The sequence below is a fragment of the Hylaeus volcanicus genome, chromosome 1 (assembly GCF_026283585.1).
Source record: "Hylaeus volcanicus isolate JK05 chromosome 1, UHH_iyHylVolc1.0_haploid, whole genome shotgun sequence".
Classification (NCBI taxonomy): Eukaryota; Metazoa; Arthropoda; class Insecta; order Hymenoptera; family Colletidae; genus Hylaeus; species Hylaeus volcanicus.
In genome coordinates this window covers 22,647,923-22,675,116 of record NC_071976.1, presented here as the reverse complement: position 1 = coordinate 22,675,116, position 27,194 = coordinate 22,647,923, and the positions used below count along the sequence as shown (strand labels likewise).

The following is a 27,194-nucleotide window of genomic DNA, read 5'->3' as shown; positions in this document are numbered from 1 at the left end:
GAAAGTTATTGTTAGTATTCGATAGACAACCATTTCCATTCTTCCGAGTATTTCGCAGAGGGTTCCGCAACCTTGGAGCACGAAATATACGAGTTTGTTTTTCAAACTTTGTCTCCTTAGGAAAAGATGGGTGGTTCTCGCAGTGTCATTCTTTCAAAATTAACATTACTAGGGCAATTCGTTACGCGAATTTCGACGTTTGCTATTATTTGCTGTTTATATTTGAAATTTACCCAGAATCTTGACATGCAATATAAACTTTTCTAAAATTAAAATAATAACTTAAAATAGATGAATATAAGTGTATGTATGTAAATGATTATATGTGTATCTTAACTTCATTTTTTAAATCGATTAAACAAATTGTTGACGTATGAACAACAATTGTGCCAATTGTGCGACAATGTACAATTTCTTGTCTTAACTGAAACTTATTTATAACCTTTATCTGCCTCATTTAACGGAATAACGACTTCTTTCTGCGCACTCGATGCAAGAATGGTATCTTACTCGACAGAAATGGAGTAGTGTTTCAGTTAAGTAATTTCAAGCATAAATCTCTTTTTTAAATGAGAAACATTTCCCTCGGATAAGTGGAAGTTATTAACGAACACTGGCTGGGTTTCACTTTACGAGCGACAGTAGATTCGACGATCTCAAAAGGTTTCTGAAGAAAGCCATCGAGTGTTTGCCATCTGGGAAATTGAAGTACTTATTAAGGCTATCCTTTCAGTTTTTAACGGATATGCAATGTCGTTACGGAATAGCGATTCCGTTTTCGACAAACATTTTCCAAAGATAGAGTTGACTATTCACATTAAGGGACCGTTATCGTACGCGTGAAAGAAAAACAGATATTTTTTTAAGAATTTTTATTTCACATAACACTCATGGAGTGGCGATATTTTATGCGTACTAGTAGGCATACAAAACTATATTTCAATAATCTGTTATTTATCCAATTCTCAGTTACTAAAAGGTATTCTGAAAATGATATAATAAACTTGTGGTAACAAAATTATTGTACCACAAAGTTCCTCGCATCATCTTCCAAATATCTGGAAAGAATTAATAAATATCTATAAATTAAATGATTTATAAAATTTTATTCTAATTAGCATATCTTATTTGTTTGTACAGCCAACACTAGCCAGTACGCCCATTACGTTTTCAACACCCTGGACCAGGATCATAGTGGTATCCTAAGTTTTGAGGTAAGTTCCTTATCCCCATTACTGAAATAAATTTTAAGTGTCAGTGATGAAATTTCAAGTTAACTTATTGTTAGTCAATTTAAATTAAATTCTCTTGGAATTGTGCAATAAGTAAATAAGCGAGATTTGATTAATAAGTTTCGTACTTCTAACAACATTTTATGTAAGCTTTTATTATTTTATTTAAAGTTAAGCATTATACCCTCAGGATGTTATGAAATAATGCTATTCTCCGTCCTCTATTCATCGTAAAGCATTGCCAACATCGAACAATTAAGCAGTCCCTCGTTTCAGTAGACAAGTATGCTGCAGACAAATATCCGTTGCAGATTAACGCTAATTACCAGGTAGGATGCCGATAACGAGCAGCACAGATCTAGATAAGTTTTCCAATCAATAGCCGAGGCCAATCAATCCATGATTCGTGGTTAATTTGATGATCGATATAGCGCATACTCGTCTCCCCGTGTTTACGATTTCCATCGCAGCGCCGCGCCGTGAAATAAGAAAAGTAGAGGAATCGTCGGGGGATAATTACCAACTAACACAATTATCTCTGGTGGCTTCGGGCTGAAAATGTACTTTGTGTAATTAGCCCGTGAGTTACTTTAAACTCGCATATTACCGCGTCTCTCTCTCTCTCTCTCTCTCTCTCCTTCTCTCTCTGCGGCGTACGTTTTCCCTCGTTCGTTCTTCTCCTCTTCTTTTGTGCGCGATAAAGTTCATACGTTCGCCTTTGACGCCCTCGCCAGTTTAATTGAGTCCTTCTATGAGATTCCTATAAGCGAGCGTGTTTGTGGAATAGTATACATCAACGTTAAAATATGATCTTCCGTTTTTCAGCAAAGTTAAGATTTTCAATGGTAGAGGTGCTCGAGGCTTTCACGCACCGGTACTTCATGGTTGATACTAACAAGCCGTGTAAGCGAGACTTCAAGATTCAAACGACAGACCGTGCCGCGTCACTGTTTCGTAGTTTTAAAGTTAAGATTTTTACTGTCTTTCTGTAACTTGACATTCAGGTCAAATATTATCGTGTAAGTTCCGAGCGACGTTAAATACATGGTGGCCTCTGATATTTACTTGTATAATGATAGAATGACGAGATTAGAGTTTATGGTTGGTCGTAATTACAGTACGTCATACACCGGGTTAGCTTTCAAAGGGCTTCATATTGGAAGTATACGAAATTATTCATGACTCGCAGGTCTCTCTAACGTATACTATAAATTGTTTTCACGTTATTATAGTTAATCACACGATTATTCAAATGTAAAAATAGCTCTTACCCCCTCTCGATAGTCTGTAATGTATAATCAACAAGATCAACATTTTTTTACTAGATGATTCAAACTAACAAGGGTGGCTATCGATTTTAAAAACTCAAGAAATTTTAAAACTTGGCTTGAGCTTCAAGCTATCCAACTGTAATAGGAAACCATTTCTGTCTGGCGTTGAAAAATATCTCAAGAGGGTGAAACTATCCTTGGAAGAAATGAGGAACTCTTTTTAACGAAATAGCTTTAGAGTGATAAGAGAAATATACAGAAAATTACAGGAAAAATGGTTCGATTCCTTTTCTGTTTAAACAATTGCTTGTTTAACGAATTAGTGTTTAAACACATCAAACGAATTTTATTTGCCTCAGTTTATAAACTTTAAAGCCCAACGCAATTTTCATTTTTATTTCTTTTATGTATCTAACTATTCGAAAGTTATTTACGAAAAAATATCTTGCTCTTTTTCAAGAAATAGTTTCATCCCCTTAAAATGTTTCCTAGATTCAGAAGAAGATAATTTTCTTTTATACATCTTATCACTTTAAACTTATTTAGGAAGAACAAAAAACCGTGGCGTGTTTCAAGGGACAGTTTCATTCGCTTGGAGTGTTTTTTAAATCCAGAAAGAAAAATAGTTTTGTGTTAGCGTTGGACAGCTTTAGGTTCGGACCGGCTTTCAAAATTCCTGGAATGTTCGAGTTTGATAACCTCCCTTGTAAGAAGATTACGGGGAATTTTCGTCTAAACGGTTCTAATGCTGATGAACGGAAGATTTCCCTCTCCAATTATGTACGTTATCTGGAAGGTGACCCTCTATTAGCCCAGCAACACTTTTACGTAGCATAAGCCCCTATCAAGTTCAGTCGCATTACGAGCTCACCCTGAAGGTCTGCAAACGCGAGAAGATTACCGTTTCCCCTTTACAGCATCATACTTTTGGCCGAGCGATTTTCATCTTACGACAACACGACTTCTCCATCTTCAGCTCTTCCTCGCTGTCTTGTGCTTTCCTGGCGTGAAACTTGTATCCTTCTATGGACAACGAGGAAGACATAGAACGACTTTGAACTTAATCGTATTACTGAGCCAAGCTTAAACACTGCTGTTCTGCCTGAATCTTAGCACATTTTTTTGCGGCACCCTTCTTGATCGAGTAAACATTGCTCGTAGAGATATCATGAGCATAAAATTGAATCATGAGATGCTGCAGAAAATTAGGATCACGTCTTATACATCTTGATATTCCAAATTTTAAAAACTCCACTCTCTGTATTTGAAAACTAGGGATGGATAAACCTGTAACTGACATATAAAATAAACCAAGTCCGGGAGAAGGATTACTGCATCAAAACCAATATCAGTCAAAGAGATTGGAAGTGTCCTCGCAATTCAATTAGTTTTTACTTTTTAGCAACGTCCGTTGATAGTATAAAAGGTTTTCCCCAAGAGGCTTTAGGATTTTGTTTTTTAATAACAAAATGCGCCTGTCAGCATAGTCGTAGTGGATCACGAGAGCTTTCAATTAAAATGAACAAATCGGATGTATTCCATGCAATATTTATTTGGCATGTATTGTATTACTAAACAACATTTATTTTTCAAACAGACAGCAAATGAAACAGTATTAAGTATTCCATTCCAACATCGTTTCACACAATCGTTGAAAATGAAGGGTTTTTTTTTAAAGGGACTCCAGGATTTTGTTTCATCATGATAAAATACACCTGCCATCGTTGTTGTGTTGAGACGCTTAATAGATATAATTATAATTATGATTATTATATAAAATATATTCCATGCCATTTGTGTTTTATCAAGAAATAAAATCCTAAAGCCCCTTTTGAAAACTCATTATATCCCACCTTTAGAGTTTCAATCCTTTATGCCCAATTGAAATCATGTTCGACGTTCCGTAACCGTTGGCGTAATCGCCACAGCCTAAATCAACAATCGCTATTTATTCCGAGCATCGCTGTTTGCAGTTGAGACTGATGTAAACGCACTCCTCTGTTTGCGAAAGAGGAATTCCTACCTTGGCGTTATAATGCTTACTTGCACTACATACCTATAGCTTATTTACAAACAAGTTACCGCATACAGCAGTGTTAAAATCGAAAATTAATACCCACGTCGCACTCATCGTTGAATAAGCATATATCGATGAAAATATTAACATTACACGATAGAATAATACAAGTACTGAAAAATAATGAAACATTAAGGATTGAGAATTCTCAAACTACAAGGTGCAATAAAAAAGAAATTCGGGAATTTCTAAAATATTCAGAAACAATAGATTCCAAGATGATAGAATCATTAAATGTACCGTATGACGTTGCAGCATATGAATTGCAACGTTTTCTGATCGGCTGCTCGAGGACTAAAGCTATCCACAATTTAATTGTTGAGCATCTGTGGCTAATTGAATCGACAACAAGGTACATTCTCCGTCGACTATTTCAAAGTAGAAAACGCTGACGTAACTGGATTTGCCGTAATTGAAGCGTTTACTAATCCAATTTGTCCCATGAACATGAACTCTAAAGTGCTTTCGGCCGTGTCGTATACACGCCACGACTCGTACTGCAACCCGTCATTATTCATTCTTTTTGCAATTTTCAATTACCCTGTATTCGACCGAAGATGTCGATGCCATTAGTGTTAGCTCGAGCATACTGTGCCCACGATGTCGAATAGTACGCTACAAATTGCTCCGTTTAGCTTCGTGCACGAAAACAATTTATTCATAACCGAACAGACTCTCCACCTTAACTCTTGTTCGCTGCAGATCGTTAGTAACCATTCAGGAGACTGGAGAAAAATTGTAACATGGCTGTTGTGGTACGGTATACCAGACCTCGAAAGTAAACTTGGTAAATACAAACGATGTACCGTATTTTGCAAGAGGCCTTTACGAACCTCACCTAAGAGGTCGTCACACAGTTATATAATATGCCGTCGATTTCAAAGGTAATTCAAAAGAAGCTTAAGGATTTTGTTTTTCATCAAACACGAATGGTATGAGGTGTATCTGGGTTTTAAATTTAAAATAAAAGTACGTCTGATTACACTTGAAAGTAAACAATTATTTCTATGACTAATCTGACAGGCGTGGTTTCGTTATTAATATTAAGACGGTTTTTTCATAAAATTGTTTTTGAATGTGAATAACTAGAAATAATCGTTGACAAAATATTTCATCAGAAATGAATATCAATAAAAAATATATACATGTGTACAGATCAGTACCTTTTTTACTCAGAATTCTTCTAACACTTACAAAAGAAACATATATGCGTATGTATATATTATACATATATATAATATAATACATGTATGATCCTCTAACGTTTCTCTATTGTATTGAAATAGGACAAACAGGTCAGCTATTTAAAACGCGAACTTTTTTGTTTACCGGCGAAACCCTGGTGTTCCTATTGTTGTGAACGCTGGCGATATTGTGTTAAAACAACAAAGGAATGCGGTAAAAATGTTTGGGAATCAATACTAAACTGTTAGGGAGTACTCGTTGCAAGAGGAACTCGAGGTAACATGGGCATAGACGAATTTTTGCTATAAACTAGAAAGGGAAAATGACTCGGAAATTTTTAATAAGAAATGATCGAAGCTCGAAGAAAAAGTCACTCTTTACAAAATATTCGTCTGCCTTCACTGATTATCATCATGGAAGTCGTTCCTCCATTTCTAAAAAAATCCACTTTTCATCCTATCTAGTTAAGTTACCTCTCAAGTTCGTTGATGTCTTTTTACTCTTTTTTTTTTACGTCACAGGATCCAATTTGCCACGCCAACAGCACTGACGCTCTGACGAACAGAACTTTTTGATCTATGGGAGAATCATTAACCATCCGGGGGCAACATACACCTTAATGCAGATGTCCTTTAAAACTGAGAAAAAATTATTCTAGTTCATCTAATCATAAAAGGCATCTTAATTTGTTTTTTCTGTCATGAAAATTGTTTGTTGTGCGTATTATACTCCAAAGTTAATTTTATTAAACGTTAACATTTCTCATAGTTTTTACCAAAAATAGAATGTACGCAAGCAACAAATGTACTTTGCCACAGTCAAAAGAACAAAAACTGTAAATCTTAGAACTCTCATCTAACGGTATTCACTACCGTGCGATGAATTTTTTTTTGTGACGAATTAATTAAAGTCTGAGTAGTTACGAAAGTTCCTGGAAAGACGAATTTAATTTTTATCTCCAGTGGACCCCTTATCTTAATTGAAATTTCATCGAGTGGAGAAACTGCCTCGATTCTCTTCAAAATATAGACAGAATTAATGAGCACCTTTCTTCCGCGAGTGCATTTCAAAGTGTACCGGAGAATATATATATGGAATACACGGAAGTTATTTATGTGCCGTCGTAAACGTTCCCTTCCTACGGAAATTCAAATACGTATGAGTGGTACAATAGAACAGACGCGAAAGTTGCGAACTGGTCTCCTTCTAGCGCTGCTGAAAGTTCTCCTCGAATTTCCATAATAATTGTTCTATCAGGATTGGAAATAGTTCACAGGCTTCAATCGTTTTACGATACACCATGTGGAACGTATCCAACTATATTCTATGTGGGTCATTCCACGACAAATCGATCACTTTTTGTGGTCGATGCCAAGGATTGTATTCAAATTGAAATATCGTGTAGTTCGCGTAAAATGAGAGTATGCTGTATATACTAAAATTGCGGTTAGGGGATACGGAGAAGAGTGATTAAGCTATCATTTGACTGGTTTCGAATTTGGTTAAGAAGCATATGGCGTTACTGCATCAGTTTTCCCGACTTATAAGGAGAATTGCTTTTTCCCGAGCCAAAAAACGATTTCTTTATTGTTTTTCATTGAAAAAAATGCAAGATTTTAATTTGAAATTTTATACATGCATTTATTACTACATTTTATTACGATGTACAAGTTTGTATTGAACGACTTTCCCAAAAATGTAAATGTTACAACATGTTGAACGTGACGTCACAAAACGAACATTAGTCCCTGGTTGGCATGATTTCTACCGTTCAAACAAACTAAAATAAAACTATCACGACATCGATCACCGAAAGCGATCAATTTGTCGTGGAATGACCCATGTACAATTGACGAATTCGGTTCGTTCTTGTACGCGTATATTTTCATTCTGAACCGAGTTTCCAGCTTGCGACTTGGCCAACTGGAATTAGAGTTTATTACCCGTGAGAAAAGATATTATTTGATGTTACCGTTGGACAGACACTTATTGTACGATTAAATGGGCTTTTCGCGTGATCTCTCTGGTTTCACGTAATTCCGTGTTCGCGTGAAGAAAAATTGAATTTAACGAAAATGGTGTGGTGTCTGTTGCAACAGAAAATTCTCTACTGCGCTTATTTGTTACCTCAAAAATGAAATAACAACATTCAGTTATTCTCTGCAGAGTATTTCAAGGACAATTAATCATTATCCTTGGAATAATCGTTCCAACCGCGACATCTGCACCTCTAAATCAAACAATGTTTTTCTCTGACACACTGTATATAACGATAATTCTATGAAGAAGATGGTAAATATTGGTACGAAGATGAAACTGCTACTGCTGAGAGAACCAATTTCGTTTTTATTTTCCAGGATTTCGTTACCGGCCTCAGCATACTGTCCCGTGGTTCCATTGACGAAAAACTACGTTGGACATTTTCCCTCTACGACATCAATGGCGACGGCTGTATCACGAGAGAAGAAATGACGGACATCGTGACAGCTGTATATGAACTGATGGGGAAATTTGCTGATCCAAATTTGGACCACCAGGGCGTACGTGAAAAAGTAGACCGTATGTTCCAGGTATGAATTTTTCATTTTTTTACTTCCACGGGGAGGAACTTTAAAGTGAAAGCTTAAATTCGGTAAAATTACTTTAGCGATAGAAAACTAGCCTCCTGTTCGTCGTAATCATCGTAATCTTAATCAGGATTCAAAGTATTTGAACAAGTTAGAACCCGTTTAGAAGAATGTATTTTCATTTAGGTTTCAATTCTTTTCTGTATCTGTGAAAATATGAATTTGAACTATCGATAAGAAGTTCTCGCGAGTGCTGATAGCCTTACTCGTTCATTTCAACGAAGGAAAACGAGTGCCTGCTTGTAAAGCATCGACCCAACTTCAATGATACAAGAGAAATTCTCCTTTTAGCGGTTGTCACATTGTTAGCTGCGAATGACAGCGTCTGCAAGGATGTACTCGTACCCTTTGTTAGCTTTCTTCTGCGTTGAATAAAGGGCGACGCAATTCGTTCTATAGTGACAATTTGTGCAAACACTTTAAACGAGTTCCTGTTATTTCTTAGGGATATTTAGCTTTGGCACGTGGTGTGTCAAATAAAAACATGAAGAATCCTTTTTATTAAGGGAGCAGTGTTTTTTTGAACGAATTTTGAGCAATCCTCATGATTTTTTTGTTGGTAGTTGAAATGCTTAACATAAATTTCGACATTTAGTACGTTTATTTATGGATGTATGGACAAGATTTGTTCAATTTAAAATTGCCTTACTTCATTTGTTTAGATGATAACTTCTAACTTTGTTCCGTAACTTGGTCCCTAACTTTGTCAATTTTCCAAATTCGATAAAACTCTCTGGGTGATACATTTTTCAAGGTCTACATTTTGAGAAAATGCCAAGGAAGTAGATCTTTTGAAAGTTGTAAAGTGAAATACCTTAGGTAGACATTTTCATTAAGAAATATTGACACTGAAACTTTATACATAAAAGATTGACATACTTCTTAAACATTACTTGTAGAATCTCTATTATTTAAGAAGATAGACTCACATCACTGCCATATCGAACTACTCGTATATCAAATCCGAGGTCATTGTTGTTGGAATCAGTCGAGAAACTACATACGACTATGTCAAGTGTAGATTGACTATGTACAAATCATATTGGAGAGTGACTGGGGACTGAAAATGAATTATTCAAAGACATTTTGCCTGTTACCTCGTTAACCCTCGTCGGTGCTCCTGCTACCCAAGTTTTTCATAACGAGTGTGCCAATTTTCTTTAGCGCCCAAAGTGGTGCAAGTTTGGCAATTGCAGAGAGTTTCCACACCCGCGGTTTCTAGGCATTACGTGCGAGAAAGTTCAGAAATTTTTAAGGGAAAGCCCACGGGGTACGAATCCGGGCACACGTGGGTCATCGGGCAAATTGGTTATAGTCGCAAAGTAAACGGTACTGGCCTCGTTACACAAAATTGCACGCCATGTCAACAATGTATAAAAGAAAGTCTTGTCATACCAACCAGGAACTATGAAGCCATTTTAAAGATAACTGTTGTAACATACATAACATAGTGTCTCTAACATACTTTCAAAAGTATAAGATGAGTGATGCATTAAATTTACATTAAACAATGCAATGTTAAACAATTTTCTGCGAGCTAAATAAATTTCCAACTTACGTCATAATTAAAGCCAACAATATATAAATATCGTGATTGTTTATAGAAGAAATGCATTTTTCGAGTTGTATCACATATTAATGAATAATGAATGATTATTTTTGCTAGCATAAATCAAAGATCTATCTCGGTGCGCCTAACAAAGAAGATAAACTTTATTAAAGGGAAGGTGAAAAGCATGAAATTTAAATGTATTCAAATAAGTTTCTGATTTTCATCAAATGGAGCGCGTATAAAGGGTGGGCGGAATACGTAGCGCAACCAAAAAGGGGATGAGTCGCTACGTAACAATAAATCGATGATATGGAATAAAATTGTTTCGTACAGGACTTCGTTTCCGAGAAAATTGTTTTTGAAAATTCATGGACGGTACTTCTATTTTGTTGTGTTCATAAGTATCGACTGCGGTGTGATGTTATCTCTTTTAATTGATTCACATTAGTTACACAGAATAATAAGGTCGAGGGAAACAGTTATTATTTCTGAAATTAATATTAATAAGCAGACCACGCAAGTTTATGCATTTATGGTAAATGGAAATGTGGAGAAATCTATGAAAATGTGCACTAATGCAAAAATATATAAAATATCGACAATAATGTACACGTTGTACTGTTTAGAAGATGAGACATAGTTTCATTTAAGTTCGAAGTAGTCTTTTTATATCTATAATAAACATTAACTTGCATAAATATTCGCAGTCTATCAACCCTTGGACTTTTATTATGTTAAAGTACCAACCGTCAAGTTCTCAATTATAAATGTTAATGTTGGGGCTCGTTTGTTAAAAGAACAATGCCATCATCGAACCGACTGAGGAATTACAGTAATGCCTGCCATGAAATGACCAAATCGGGACTGCCAGTTCAGTTGAAAACGGGTTAGATAGCGATTCCTATCTCGCACCTGGTTTGAATTCGCACGTACCGTTCGAAGAGGAGGGTAAATGAGATTCAACGTCAAGAAAGCGCGATGTAGAACAACAGCAAGCGAGTTTCGTATTACGTACGTTGAATAAATGGAAATTTGATCTCGCAAATGTAACTTAACTCGTGAGTCTCATTACTGTCCAACGTCGCAATTGTACAGTATAGTATTTTAGCAGTTCTAGTTTTAATGAATTATCCATACTACAATTTTTTATGAATGAAACCTTTTGCAAGGGTTTAGCGTTGCATATGATTTAATAACATAACTAATATTAAATAAAAATAAAAATGTATCTATTAGTCTTTTCATGACTAAATACAACATTTTAAAAGACAATGTATATAATACGTATATAATTGATATTTATGGTAAATGGAAATGTGGAGAAATCTATGAAAATGTGCACTAATGCAAAAATATATAAAATATCGACAATAATGTACAAGTTATACTGTTTAGAAGATGAGACATACTTTAACTAAATTTTGAACTAGTTTTGAACTTTGACTAAATTTTGAATAAGTCAGCCTACGATAACCATAATAATACTATTATATTTATTTTTGTATACAGTATCTCGTATAACATTTTACAGATTTACATGCGTTAAAGTGTAAAGATAAACGTATTCACGAAAAGGTGAACGTAAATCAATGATTCCAATAACGAGCGAGCAAAATTTAATTTCTCATTGAAAGTCCATTCAACGCTTTCATTTCGTTTGTGCTCTTCTCTGTCTTTCTCATAACAAAGTTTCAACAAAAGGCAATAAAAGCATCACGAGGCGAGGTGGAGCAATCGGTGGCTCAATCGATGCTAATTAATCTGGGGGGAAAGCGGATGTAATTGATGCAACCTATAGCGCACGCAATTCGTTATCCCATATAGACTTTTAATTAAAAGCCAGTATTTCATAGACCGTGGCGAAGGGGTTGCGATAAAATCAGTCCCATTGTTTCTGAAAACCGTCTACTAAATTATTGAGAACCCTTCATGTCTATGTGCGTAGACACATGTGCAGTTCGTATAGCATTTAGAAACAAGGTCAAGTAGATTCAATTATGCATGAATAATTTTGAAACTGTTATCTGTATCGGCAGGAAATCGAAGTGCTTGAAATCGCACCGTTTCATTCTGCGTGCTCCAACTTTTTCTGTTTGAACTTTCTAGTATCCAAATAGAAATTTCATAATATTTTAATTATATTTTAACTATTTTATCCAATTTGGTAATACTTTGGCTTTAAATGGTGTATAGCAATAATTCAGTATTGTCAGTCTATTATAAGAAATGGTGAACGCATTTTACTAGTAATGATTATTATATGAAAAATGATGAAAAATTAAATAAAAAAAGCACCTACGAACGTTAAATGAACAGTGCATTTTCACCGTGTGTGGGTTTATGGCACATCAATTGCCTCTGGGAGAGGTAGAATTGGACTGTCTTCCTGGGAAAGTTGGCTGACATTTTCGAGCCAGCCTCGTGCCTTTAGGAAACATGAACAAACAATGGAAGCGAGAATGGTCGTCTCAAAAACGGCATTGTCACTTGTTGCCCGCAGCGTAAACGCAGTCAAGTGCCCTTAAGTAAATCTTAACACCCGGGTCACTTACCTAGGTGCCTACATCAATTTAAAGACTCCCAGTTCATTAAAAAAGAATTCCTCTTTGAGTAGTAAGTAATATCTTTGGTGCAAAGTGCAATAGTATTGACTTTCACTCCGAATCTGATAGTTGAACTCATCGATAAGTCTTTTGTGGTATATCCTACCACAAAGAGTATATATATCAGTTGATTTTTAAGCGAAAATATGTAAAAATCTACCAAATTTTCAAAAATTCGTAGCTTATAACCTTCGCAATAATACAACGATTCACAAACACTTCTGCTATGATCATTTTTTCTCAGATTCTTTTCAAATATTTCAATACGACTCTGTCTTTTTCGGTTTCAGTTAAATATTACCTTCCTGCTATACTTAACAGTGTTTATTATTGAACCACATATATTGGTTTTGAGGCCGCGTACTCCATTGTGCGAGGCAAGAATTTCCGTGGTAAGAAGTATTGTAAATATATATACATATAAAGAAATAAAGAAAGATATTTGCACCTGTTGCAGAAAATGGACGGAAACAAGGATGGAGTAGTGACGCTGTCCGAATTTTTGGAAGCTTGCCGCGCGGATCCGGACATTTCAACGAGTATGACAGCTTTGGACACGGCCTTCTGACACTCGGCACGATCACGATACACTCCATGGACCTGAAGGGATTTGTCGATTTGTGAATAAATCGCTCAACGTTGTTCCGTATCTCCTGGAACGGGGTGAAGAAGAACTTCTCCCAAATTGATTAGAAAAATCTTCGAGCGATAGGGGGATTCGCATCAGCACCAGCGAATTTCGAGGATTGACGCGTCACGAGAGAAATCGTTATAGATATTTTTCCTATATCTTGTTTAACACGATCGTCATTGAAAGATCCAACGCGCGTAACGACTCGCCGAAATATCGCTTTCATCGGGGCGGTTTCACATCGAACGACAAGACGAACGGCTCCCTCTAAATCAAAGGTCGCATGAAATGGTCGTGAGAATAATGATCATCCTTTCGAGAATTTCTAGTTGTAGTCTCAGTATGCGTATCGCTAGACAAGAAAGGACTAGACGAGAGAGGATTAACATATAACAAAATGATAAAAAAAAAAAAGAACAAGAAAACCGATACTTCGTGGCTGTTAGTTGTCGCGAATGGAAATTGTTATGGACTGTTTCCAGTAGTTCGTTTTTAAGGAACGCGCGCTACAAACGATGAATGAACACGCAGATTTAGGAAAAGCTATTAATAGTAACAAAAAAAAAAACACACACACAATTCCTAACGACGATGAGGTTAATGAAACTTTAATAGGCGGAAGTTGGTGTTTAATGTAAGAAGACAGATCGTATTCCCGTAGCACAGTGCGTCTTAAGGGAAAGAGAGGAACATTTTTGCGAAATAGCTTGTTAGGATTTCCAAGTACCAAAGAGCACGCCACCGAGACTCGACGTCCGAACTGAACGCGGCATTGTTTGTGCCAAAGGAATCGCTGTACCAAGAAAGAAACGAGAAGCACAGATATCTCGACACATCGTTTGTATAAAATTAATAATTGAGCTTAGCTTCGCCCAGTTACGTTTCTTTTTTTCGCTTAAAAGAAACGATATTTCAACGAAAACCCGTTCGCATTGAGTCTTGATACCGAGCGGCAAGCATGCACGGTATTAGAGCATGGATTCTTGAATGCTCGCGTACCAATAATAACGTAGCCTAGTTTTTTACAATAACCATATTTTTTACGATGCTTATATTTGCCGCGTTAAAGCGTAGTGCTCGAAGTGTGTTTAATTGAGACTATTCGTCAACGTAAGTTTTAATAACGTAGCGAAACGCAATCGAGGTAATTGTAATTATCGTCTCGTGGTGACAGAGTCGTAAACTTTTTTCTCTGTTTCTGTTTGCGATACCGCAAGGTTGCAAAATTATGCATCAGGTATCGTCTGACCGCGTCCAACGAACGCGGTTAACCCGAACTTAATTCGCTTTCCAAAACATGCGTATCTGAAATCGTCAGAAATATCAGCTCCAGACTTTAATTCTGTATTTTCGAAACGATTGTAACTTGGCGTTTGGTTTTCAGTTTGCGCGAGAAGATATTAACGTGCGGAGATACTATCTTCGCGCGAGAAGAGTACTATAAGCCACGCCCTGTCTGTCTCCGCACGCGCCATATAGCTGTGAGACAAAGTAATCATTGTCATCATCTTGATTTAAAACAAATAATGATTGACGAAATATTAAAAACGGTACATCTTTTATAATTTATTCAATAATGCTTACGTTTTCCTCCAAAAAATACTCAAATTGCGTCACATAAAATCAATTGTAGGTACACGAAGTTGTACGAATACGTACAATATAGGTCGTACGAGAAAAAGTAATCATTGTTGACTTTAAAATTCAAATGATTGGTTCAAATATGCTATTTAAAAAGATGGTGGCTGTGGCGCATCCCACGAAACGTGGCTTGTAGTACTTTTCTCGCGCGAAAATAGTAGGTCACTTATGCGACGCAAATGACTTTCTTTGAGCGACGCAGGTTAAAACGGGTAGCCGTAAATCTCGTACGATTTCTGATGATAATAAAAAGGAGAATCGGACGTGCTGACAGATGAAAGCACGAAAAATATTAGAAAAGTTATGAGCAGCGTGAATGCGCGAAAAGATGTTAGTATGAGACGTAGAAAGTATATCGTAAATCCCGCTGGAACAGCTGGCCATGTTGAGCAGGACTCATTGTTTCTAGTACGTAAGCGAGTAGACTAAGCGACATAATAAAAGTATTTATTTTTGTGACAGGTAAACGAATTATTAACCACGGTAAGATATTAGCTCGTAAAGACTGTGTGCTGCTAAAGAAAGAGAGAACGGAACGGGCAAGTATTAGAAACAACAATGAATGAAGGAAAAGAGGCGTGAAAGCTCTGTTGATTTCTCATTCCAACGATCTTTGATCAGGAATACTAGATACCGAATGTTATTGTAATTGCCAACGTTTTGCGGTGAATGGACCAAAATATCAGGTGATCACGACTGTCGATATACAGGGTGTCTCACGAAATATAGTATCCTACAGAGTAGGGGATGATTCCGCGTGAAGAAATAAATCAGAGATAGAGACAAAAGCTTTGCAGTTTCAAAAACAAGCATTAATTTATTTCAGAATGCTCGATTCCCCGATTTGAGGCATCATCGCTGTTTGTAAATATTATAATTAAATTTCATTTTTAAACAATTGACAGGATTGAATGGTACTACCTAAGGCAAAAATTTGTTTATATATAATTGAGAACTTGTAATTGTAACGTTTAGGTTATAAATTATCTAACGAAATTTCCATAGAATATTATTAATTATTTTCCAACATGATAAATAAAATAACAATTAAATATAATTATAATATTTGCAAATATCTATCGAAAGTTGTTCGAATCTTTGAGACTGCAAACTTTTGTATTTATTTCTAACAATTGCAAACCTTTGTATTGATAAATTGGAAATGTAAATTAAAATTTTTTCGTGTAACTTCATCTTCGTCAGAATCTGCTTTAAAAATTGATCAGGTATGTTAATTAGGGGAAACAAGATAAAAGCCAAAAATATTAAAGCATTTTTCGATATTTAATCGTTTTTTACTGTGCATCTATGTATATCCATTAAAACTTTATTATTATGGTAAACATTAATTATATTTGAAAGAAATTTGTAGTGACGAAACTATATTATTTTAAATCCATTCGTAAAAATTGGTTGTAGGATTCAATACAGTAAGTTGTGACATAAATTAACGCATGGAGTAAATAGATGCGTAAATTTAATGTTTGGTAAAATACACGCGTACCTGACAAATTTTCCAAATTTATTTGATCAAGAACGAAACCTTGCACAAAAAAGCTTCATTTTACATTTGCAATTTCTCTTTTAAGAATCACCCTATACGTGCTAGTTCTACATCTGACAGTATACACTACAGTGGTCGCTCTTTAACTGTCTTCTACCTTTTTAGCAATCGCGTAGTTATCTCCGCCACTTTAACTGCGTTTAACTCTCACTTTTCCTCGCTCTTGTTATCCATATAAATAATCACAAGGAAAGTTCGGTAACTCAGAATATCAAGATAAATTTGAAATTCAGAAAAAATGTAGTTCAAACGATGCTAATAACGTGATTATATTTTCTTCTTCAATTATTATATAATTACGCTATATATTATATTCGATTATTATATAATTATTAGATGGAGAAACTAAACTTTATATTCATTCATTTGTAACTTTAGTTCAAGTATCATATACAAAGTGCTGCACTTTCTTTATCAGAGGCGAACATACCTAACCACGCCCAGTGAAGCGCCTAACTTCACCATAACCGTGATGCCCCGATCCAGAGCCTGCGACAGTAAGAGTGGCACCACTGTATATTTAATCATTTTCCATCACTGCCTACTTCTGAATTAATGTAAATAAGGCGGATTATCTTGATAAACGGAACGAGACGCAATGCATCGAAAATTCGAGCCCATTATAGCATGATGAGTATTTCCAAAAGAAAGAACTACAAGATGCTGTAGAAAACACTTAAGCCGAATGTTAAATCATTCCAGAGACTACTAGTAAAATTTTCTTTTCCATCTTCCATAAAACGTTGCATCAGCCTCGCGTTTTCTTCTGATTGTGGGTTTCTTAAGTACTATACAGGAAGTCTCATTTAGTGTGAGCACCCTAAATGTCTCCGTTACCTTGAACGGAAAAAATTGTTCTCATAATATAAAAAACTTTTCAGTTTCTCGAAAAAGTATCTCGAAGTCAAGATATTTATGATGGTCACCCTAAATGAGATAGCCTGTACACACGTAAACACGATGCACGTATAAACAAAAAAAAATGGAACTCAACGGAACGAGAAAGAACACGGAAATGGATATAGGCACAATGGTATACCGAAATTCACTGCGTGCCATAACTATAAAAGCAGGTCAAAATTTTCAGATTTTATATGTTTCTAGTAAAATCTATAATGTTCCTTCACAGGCAGCGCTAGTGGCTTTCGAAGATTTTCGTAACCTTAAGTATACACAATCTACTCGATTTAACTTAATTTACATCGTAACGTGTGAGATTCATAATATTTGAGATGGTATCATAGTTATGGCGCACAGTGTAAATATTTCTCCGATTTTTAGCAGCGCCTACACTTGGGACATAAAATTTACGTATAAAATGAGGCAAACGTCGAGGGTTGCCTCGTATCAACTCGATCACTACCGCATGTCTTTGAAGTTACTGAAGTAAGTATAGAGAAGACAAAAGAACGAGGTGATTATGTTGTCTAGTGATTTTCAACCTCAACCAAATGTTAGATATAGATGTCAGAGAAAACACGTAAGGTATTTCTCGTTTAACGCCGTTAATCGAAAATACTATAGGTCTAAACATTAGACTCTAATGTGTTGATAGGCTTCTTTCTTGCTTTACGAAAAATGTCGAAGCAACTTTATTATTTTTTTAAAAGGAGATTAGACTAATCGTACGATCAAATTTCTTCGGATTGTACGTAATAGAAACTACGTAAATACTAATAGATGGTGAAAATAATAGTGCGATATTAGAAAGTCTATCGTTTGGAGAACACAATTCTAATACACAAGGTGTTTCTTAATGTCCGGAGAAATATTGCAAGGCTAAGTTTAGGATCGAAATTTAAAAAAGAGTTCGTATAAATGTATATTAGAGATCTTTTTATTTTTTAACAATATTCTTAGTGTACTGAGTATTCAAAATATCAACAGAAGTTCGGTGTTCGTTGACAGGTTGAACTCTTTCTAATAGTTTGATAAACCTTTACACTTTCTCTAAAAGAAAACGCAGAGAAAGACTGTAATCAACATTCCTTATTGTCTTTGGACCTCGAATCTATCCCTGCAATATTTTCCATATGTTAATGAACATTCTGTATATCAATCTATCTTACACTCACTCGACATACATACGTGTCAATGTACATACACACACCAATGCACACAAACACGATCACATAACACAATAGCGAATTGTCTTACCTTACTTATAGTGTGTTTAGCGTCTTGCGTCTGTTAAGACCTTGTATGTATGATTAGAAACTATTACCGACCGATAATTATTACATTAATGTCGATCGTTGGCAGAAACTATAATATACGTATTTGACGTGTGTCCCGTAGAGCGCTTCGAAGAAAAGACGACAGATAAAGGAAAGAATCAGAAAGTATTTTAAAAAAAAAAAAAAAATGAATTCCATGATGATACGAAATTAAATTGGCAATTTCGCACATGGCTGGCATTGATGTGTAATTTAAGATATACATCGTACAAATTCGATACCATATATCGTGAACAACTTATCAGATTATATAAATTTTACTTTCTCGAGCAATTTAACAGAGTATTTTTCTGGTATTTTTCCTAAGGACCAGAATTCGTATTTTCTAAGGCGCAATGAAGAAAAAATATCGAGAACGTTTCTCTTAAGTTTATCGATGTAGACAATAAGAAAAAAATTAAAGGGTGACATTTGTATTTTATCGAAAGCGTAAGAATCGGTGTACACGTATCAATCGTGCGTCACGATTTTTACTTTGTAAAGGTTCAAAGAAAGTAGAGAAAGTGGTAGAACGTTTTCGCCGGTGTGGCTATCGAAACACTTGCAGCAACAATTTTCGAGAACACCTTACAGCGAGATCGTCAAACAGATCGTTGATTTATATTTGAAAATTGTTACCAAATGTTTTATAAATCTGTTTGACAGTCTTAAAATGTAATTCCAGCGTTTGCTCTATACAAATATAAGCAAATGTTAACAGCCTGATTCTTCACAGTTGATACTATCCGAGGCTTCGGTGGGATAAACCGTGTCGCCAGCATTGCAGCTAGCTTCTTCAGGGTTCCTCGTAATGAATTTTTGAGAAAAAACATTTGCTATTATAAAAGATAAAAATGAAATAAAACCACGTTATTTGAAATAATTTTCGAATAATATCATTTCAAAATTGCCCAAGCTGAGTGAATACCTACCTACAAGTACAGTAATATCTATCAAGTTGAGACAAATTTCAGTGTGTCATTGAACCCCTGAAGAAGCTAATTGCAATCCGATGGAACGTCGGCATATCTTACTTATAGGACATAATGTACACCCGAAAGCCTCAGTTAGTATCGATCAAATGTTTCAAACGTTTGCTATTTCAAAATCACGATACTGGCCAGTCAGGTAATCACAGAAGGTATTTATGGAATACTGAACGAATGTTTGAAAAGCATCTACTTCTAATCATTTATTAAGCTTCACAAAAATGTTTCGTGAAATCAACGACTAAATAAAAAGCAAAAGGATCTCGATTCTTTTTGCGTTAATTGGTGTTTACGAATTTCGACGTTCAAACTTTATTCGCTCTACGTTGAGTAGGATAATACACGATCACGTGTATTGCTTCACGATATTTCCCAAAAGTGGAGGCACCAAACTTTTGAATAACGTTTCAAAACTTTCTGTGAAAGGAGAGTTAATTCTAATGTCAAGCATTAATATGTGTTAACTCTTTGGGGCAGAGCATCGAAGGATGAAAACACTATTTAAAATGCACAGTACTTTTTTTTTTATCACATTAAGTACGCATATTGTATTGTTCAAGTAAGAATGAATCATTTAAACAACGATAATAGCTATATATTATGTCGCTATGCGGTATATTAGTTGAAAATAAAAAAAAAACTGAATTAATCAATTCATATAGTTTTCAAAATTATAGTCCTGCATGTAGGAATAGGATATTTTGAAGTTTCTATATATTTCTAACAGTAAAGAGGCACTTTACACACTAAGCATAGCCAATTTGTCCTCAAGCCACACCTTAAGTCAAAGAGAAAATTTTGATTCTACGAGAATATAAGGGAAACTCGAATAATTTCGTGATATTATCTAAGTTCCTTTTCTTGAAAATTCAAATAAATACATATCGATAAGCTTCATTAAATGGCAACAACTAAGTGTGTATATATGTACTGTAAATAATATTTTAATACTTTAGGTAATCATCGAAAGAACAGACATACCTATTGATTTATTCGAATAAGAATAATTTAAATCTAAATATTCTTTGCACGGAAAACAAATAAAATTTGTGTTGTATTCCTATAGTTTGATACAGTGAAGTGAAACACCACTCCATATCAAATTTTCCATGGCGCATGTCACCGTTTCATTTTTATTATCTTCGTGTTTCTTTCTCCGGTGTCTCGATGTAGGAAACTTATTTTCTTGGTTTACTGTAAATACATTAATATATATAGCTTTTTAATATCAATTTTTTCTTTCGGATATTGTTTGGATGTTGAAAATCGATTGGTTCGAGACGTTTTCATTCCTAGATGGCGGACCAACCTCCATTTCATCATTTCTAACAAATTTATTTTCTGAATGAAAATCGGAGACAACCATAATATCAGCTGCTAGAGCATTATTGGACCAAATTCCTGTTTTACGAAAAGTCCTGATATTTTTATAATTCTATAATTGAGTGCCGATCCTAGCAAACTCCTAACGTTGTTACGCAAATCCTAGCAAATATTGTAACCCAGAAAAGTTCAAATATTATATCTAAACCTCTATTTTATCTATTTATATTACAAAAAGGATCAATATTTTGTATCAATAGAGAACGTAACTTCGGTTATCTTATCCGTAGACATTCACAGTTAACACAAAAAAAAACTGGCACTTTAATAAATAGACTGCGGATGTTTATTCATTTATAACAAATGGAAATATGGAGAAATCTACGAAGACGTGTGGTAATCAAAAAATACATACCACATAGAAGATATGATACTTTCATTTAAGTGTCGATTCTTTTTCTGTATCTATGAAAATATGAATTTGCATGAACATCCACAGTCTACTAATGATAGAAGTATACATACTTTGCGTTGCACAAAACAGATACCATCTGATTACCTCGGTATAATTTGATATATCCGAAAATCCGCTCATATTATTTTATAAATCTAAACTATCACAGAATTAACATCAGCACGAAATTATTCAAATTTCCAATACACTAATGCTTATCAGATTGAGACTTAATCATAATCGTACGGTCTCAACTCGAAGAACAAGGGAACCAAAATTCAATCTGTTCTTATCTCCCCTCAAGGAATATCGTGCTGCTGCTTAGCTGTTTATTTCGTATATCAATTGAGATATTGAGATGACCTCTTTGCAGAAACTCATTCTACTAGAAATATGATATACAGGATGTCCTAAAAGTGTTGGAGTTCCTTGAAAGAGATGGTTCAGGGGGTGATTTGAAACAACTTTTTTTTAGCGAAAATGTTGTCCAAGGCTTCGTTAAGGAGATATTAACAGAAAACCCCGACTAATCAAAGCGCGGCCGCCTAGCGCGTAGCCTACGCTACTGCGGCTGTCTAACGCGTAGCCTACGCTACTGGGTGGGCTCGGGGTTTTCTGTTTAATATCTTCTTAACGAAGCCTCGGACAACATTTTCGCTAAGGAAAAAATTCTTTCAAATCACCCCTTTCAAGGAACTCCAACATATTTGGGACACCCTGTATACAGCCTGTATAGAAATTTGATAAGATGTGTTGTTACTTTGAATGAAGTCTATTATTAGCACACTGTGGCCCAAAGATTTAACAAAAAAATTGAAGGAAACTGTCTCGATTAGCTCCACTATAAACGACAAAAAGAATCTTAAGGGGTACAAAATGCATGTAATATCCCATCTGTTTTAATGTAGACAACACTGTATGTGAATAGGATTCAACGATCTATCTTCTCTATACGAAATCTATCTTCTACTTAATAGCTAGTTGCATCTTTAATAGAAGATATTTACGGTGGTGTCTACTAGGCATAGTATAATTGCTGAACAGAGAGATCAAAATGGTATAGATCCGTGCAAAGGGCTCGATGTCCTGAAGAAATAAGCTAGCTAACGCGACGAATAATGTTGGATAAGTCATTGAGCCATTCGCGGTCAGCATCAATATTTAAGAGAAATTATTAAATAGAAATATGGAAGATTATGGTCAGGCTGTGCTCGCACTGGCTGACAGATGGTCCAATCATATAGTTTACTTATATTCATAAGGAGAATATTGCGAACATTAAAATATAGACTAACTGTGTTAGACGGTGCACGAAAAATTACGGAGCAAACAATGTTACATTTTCCTTTAACAAGGATTACAGGTTCCGTACGATGTACGAATTCGACAAAACCATTGAGGAATTTCTGCTTCAAAATACATATTTTAATTTCACATTTAAATAGTAGCCTCATTTAATGGTTTTCTATGGAATATTCCAGATATAAAAACACTGAAACAATATCAATATTTGTAGTAGTAATATGCAAATTTAAATTCACATGTATGTCATCAAGGTTAATAATAATTTTCTTCTCTTTTCAAAATTGCAAACACTGTAACTTCGAAGAATATCATGTCTTTAACCTTGGATTGGATGTAACTTCGGATAATCGCATATTTTTCATTACTGACCAGTATTAGTACAAATCGATATTTCCAAAGTACCAAATAATTCTACATGCGTGTAGCTATGGTAAACTGTTCCAAAGTTTCACGGACGTCCATCGTACGTGACGTGCAAATTTTCAGGCACCGTATTCTGATCACAGTTAGTTGAGAAAAAGAGAGAGTACATACTATACGACATGTTAAATATGACGGAATTTAAACAAAGAAAAAGAAAATGGCGAGAAAGTGGTAAAAATATTCATATGACGTTATATTTTCGGTGTAAATCAAGTGTATATGTATATATCCGTGGTAAAACTACGTATATCTTGTACCTATAATGTACCGCCGGAAGCAATCCCTCTTTGGAAGCAATTTTGCAATTCAAAATTGAACAGAGTAAACCATCATGGATTCGTCAAGGATAATCGCGTGCACACGAATTCGTGTTTTTTTATTTCTTTCTTTAACCGTATAAGAGGACTTGTTTTCCATCGGTACGAACATATAACGGACTAATCGTTTGAATGTTGATTGTTAAATGTTAGGATAGAGAAACTTAAGAACATGCCCTCGCAGCAGATATTTTACATCGAGGACACACGTTTCGTTGCGTACATGATTATGTTAGATTAGCAAGATTCTTTCATCGAAATGAAACATCGATCATTACTTATTTTCACGTTAGACACATGTTCTCGAGGATTACTTGAACGATACGATATATACGATTAATCTTTTTCGCGCATTACGTATCTGCTAATATATATTGGCCAACTTAAAAAGTAATGTCACTTTGCTGTTTACACATGTCAACAGATTTGTGTCATGTGTAATACCGAATATTCTATTAAAATCTTACAGTATTACACGAAGCGTGTAGAATCAATAACCACCAAATCCAGTTCTCACAAACATACAGAAAGATAATGAACTCCGAAATTCATCTATGAATTCAAACTAAATCGATCAAATTTGTTTTTAAATGACCTACATGGTCATTTTTGATAATAAAACACGGCCTATAATTGTTTCCATCTGTCAATAATCATAATGTTACCAATTGAAATCTAGAATATTTTATTTATATTTAATATATCTGATACAAATAAACAATTATTTACGAATAATTCGGTTTCCCTTTAAAAACAATTACATTTTACACTCACGTAGAGGAAAGAAGTCCTGAATAAACATCAAATTAATTATTTTAATTGAACGCCAGAAAAAAATAGATAAATTATCATGTATATAGTTTAGAAAAGAAAGATCTGTGACTTCTGTGAGTTTAAATAATCGATCGAACGCTTGTTAGCAGAAAAGGAAAGATGAATTGTCTGGTTTAAATGCAGTCACTGCCGCAATTTGTTCGCAACGAAATTTACTTCTCGCTAAACATATTTTGACACTGCCTCGTGGTGGTGATCATACATCCAAAAACTTGTATAAACAATTGTTAAATTTGATTTAAATATTAACTCGCCTATAGCGACGATTTAAAGACGAACGAAAATATTTTCAGTTTGAAATCATCGTTTGAAACGCAGCGTTCACAGCTACCTTATTGTTAGTTATGTGAAAGTCTAACCATTCGTATAATTATTATCATAATTAGTTATTATACTATACTTGAAGGTATGTAACTATTTTATAAATAAATAGATAATCAATGTTCAATGATTTGTATTCTGTATCTGATATTTTACCTGTGGAAAAAAGAAAACTTACTGCATTCTCTGTAATGGGGAAAAAAATATGTCTTATAAAAGTCATAATCATTTTATTTCAACTGTCCATGTATGTACAGCTTATTCTATTATTTATATCACTTAAAATTAGTATAATACTGCTATGGGTCTTTGTATGTGTATTTTATCAAACATTTTCAATTAGGATAAAATGCATTATCAAATTTTATGAACAATTTATTTTGTATTGATACATCACTGTCATCTCAACATAGAAACTTATGATACAGTTCTTTTCAAGTAAAAAGATTACAATATACTAATGGTGAAGAGTGCATCTTTATAAAAATGTAGTCTACATACTTATAAAGAAATTATGAAGATTCCAGCTTCAACTTTTCCGTTAATTGTAGACCAATATAATCCCAATATCTCCTCCTTGTCTGATCATATTTTTCAGATAATTCTTTACATAGCTAAAGTTACATATACTCATAAGTAACATTAATAATTAACAAATATATGAGGAGCTAAGAAGACAAAATACCTTTATAGCATTATTAATATGAAATATCGAATTTGGCGACTCATACGATATAGGTACTTCTTCAGAAATGTCTATAATACAAGCCAGTAAATGATTAACACGACGCCCATTAGAATACAATTCCTCGCACTTCTGTCTTACTTTTTCATTATAAGCCAAACCATCGTTATCGTGCATCAAAATTCTGAAAACATAACGTGTAATTCACATAATATCTAAATCAACTAATTTTCTCTTTTGCTAATGCTAATAAATGATAGTTAACAACAGTACCCTCGTAGGTAGTTCCATGCACTTTCATTTTCCACCACTAATGTTATTTTATCTAAGGCATAATCAATTTCTCTATCAATTACATTTTGTTCGAATTTTGTTGTATTACTTATTACAAAATATCGTTGATTCCAAGCAGAGTTATTGCGAATATCTTCGTCCAACAATTGTTCCACATACTCCAGTTCTTTACTATATAGGCTGTAGATTATACAGATAAAACATTTGTTATATTGGATCAATTGAACTGAATGCAATAACATTACTTGCATAATATTTTTTGAACCATAATTGTACAAAGAAAAAAAAGATGAATGAAATATACTAACTTAAATGTTTTTATAATCCACTGACGATGCTGCCAAGTATGATAATTCTTTGCATCTTTTCTTAAAATACTTTCAGTAAATTCTAATTCTTCACTACCATCTTGAAGCCACTCAACAATAATTTTTCTATGATGCCAGATTTGATAATTTTTAGTATGAATATTTATCAATCTTTTAATAAACTTTAACTCATCTCGTAATTCTTTTCCAAGAGCTTTAAGTATCTCTCTCCTATATTGCCATACTGTATAATTTGCTGGATTAAGCCAGATACAATTTGTTGTTAACTCTAATGCACGCTCTGACTTTTCACCAGACTTTAAAATGGCACGGAAATAATCATAGGATTCCCTAACTTAAAATAATAACATATGTGAATAAAAGTATTTGATAAATATGCAAGTCATTATTATTTTGTCTTTTATTTGACTAATGTTACATAATAAAATATCTACAATCAATTTATAATAAAATGAACAATATAAGTGACAAAAAGTTAGCACATCATTTTAGTTTAACTGTATAATGATCGCTAACCAAATATATTATAAATGTGGTTAGAACAAATGAATTTTTATTGTAAATAATTCTTAAATACTATAAAAGTTTTCCACGTGAATTTACATACTTCATATTAATTGCATTAATACACTGTTTGCTGCATTGTTTAACATTTATTTTTCCCCATAAAATTAGTTCCAATATAAATGCGACAATTTAAATTAAAAATATATCTTGAATGTATAATTCATTAAATGATCATACACTTAATAAGCATGATGCTTCGTTAAAAAATTCCATTTTAATATTATAATGTTACAAGGATATTTTTCAATGTATTGTAATGTATACACAGTTAAAGTGAGGTTATGCTTCAACATCGATAAGGACATAAAACTTTAATAAGAAAGAACTAACAAACAATATGCCACTCATATAAGGCAGATTATATATAATGAATGAAATACTTACAATTGTCGGAATAAGAAATTGCAACAATAGGATTAGGACCGTCGTCCTGTGGTACAGGAATCACGTCACTCCATTCTTCGCGATCCTTGTATGACACCCAATTATTTATATCAGAACCATCTTTGTCATTCAGTTCCTCGTTGTAACTATCCGACATTGTTTCTCTTACAAAATATCGTGTAACGATATATATAAAATTACACTTTTACAACTCAGTTCCTATTCTGACTACCTTTTCAAACCTGTTAAACTTTTCTTCATCTGACTTTCTGAATCACTCCAAGTCTCTCAAATTATACCATAGATGTCTCCTGATGTCTCCATCAAATGAAACGAATATACGTATAACTACAAGAACAAGAATACCAAC

The 27,194-nt window shown here is 34.3% G+C and overlaps 2 protein-coding genes across 2 annotated transcripts in view; one reads left to right on the top strand and one right to left on the bottom strand.

The window, feature by feature from the left end:
- The window catches only part of LOC128884913 (uncharacterized), a 33,056-nt gene extending 15,794 nt beyond the window's left edge, over window positions 1-17,262 (top strand). Inside the window, exons 6-8 of the mRNA XM_054138597.1 lie at window positions 1,141-1,214; window positions 8,123-8,335; window positions 13,005-17,262. Of these exons, the coding sequence (XP_053994572.1) occupies window positions 1,141-1,214; window positions 8,123-8,335; window positions 13,005-13,115 (398 nt within the window). The 3' untranslated portion in view covers window positions 13,116-17,262. The remainder of the gene's footprint in view (window positions 1-1,140; window positions 1,215-8,122; window positions 8,336-13,004) is intronic.
- Window positions 17,263-19,047: 1,785 nt separating this feature from the next.
- Window positions 19,048-27,130, bottom strand: LOC128883531 (protein farnesyltransferase/geranylgeranyltransferase type-1 subunit alpha). The gene is made up of 5 exons (XM_054136013.1): window positions 26,825-27,130; window positions 25,853-26,207; window positions 25,524-25,724; window positions 25,251-25,434; window positions 19,048-25,179 (listed from the first exon to the last, which is right to left on the bottom strand). The coding sequence occupies exons 1-5, from the start codon at window positions 26,979-26,981 to the stop codon at window positions 25,078-25,080; spliced, it is 999 nt and encodes a 332-aa protein (XP_053991988.1). The 5' UTR covers window positions 26,982-27,130; the 3' UTR covers window positions 19,048-25,077.
- Between the last annotated feature and the right edge of the window lie 64 nt (window positions 27,131-27,194).

Bases quoted from the DNA above. Each gene is read 5' to 3' on its own strand.
- LOC128883531 (XM_054136013.1), bottom strand. From the start codon at position 26,981: ATGTCGGATAGTTACAACGAGGAACTGAATGACAAAGATGGTTCTGAT. The intron at 25,725-25,852 runs GTTAGTATATTT...TATAATCTACAG, and splicing joins TGGATTATAAAAACATTTAA to CCTATATAGTAAAGAACTGG. The intron at 25,435-25,523 runs GTACTGTTGTTA...TTATGTTTTCAG, and splicing joins GCATGGAACTACCTACGAGG to AATTTTGATGCACGATAACG.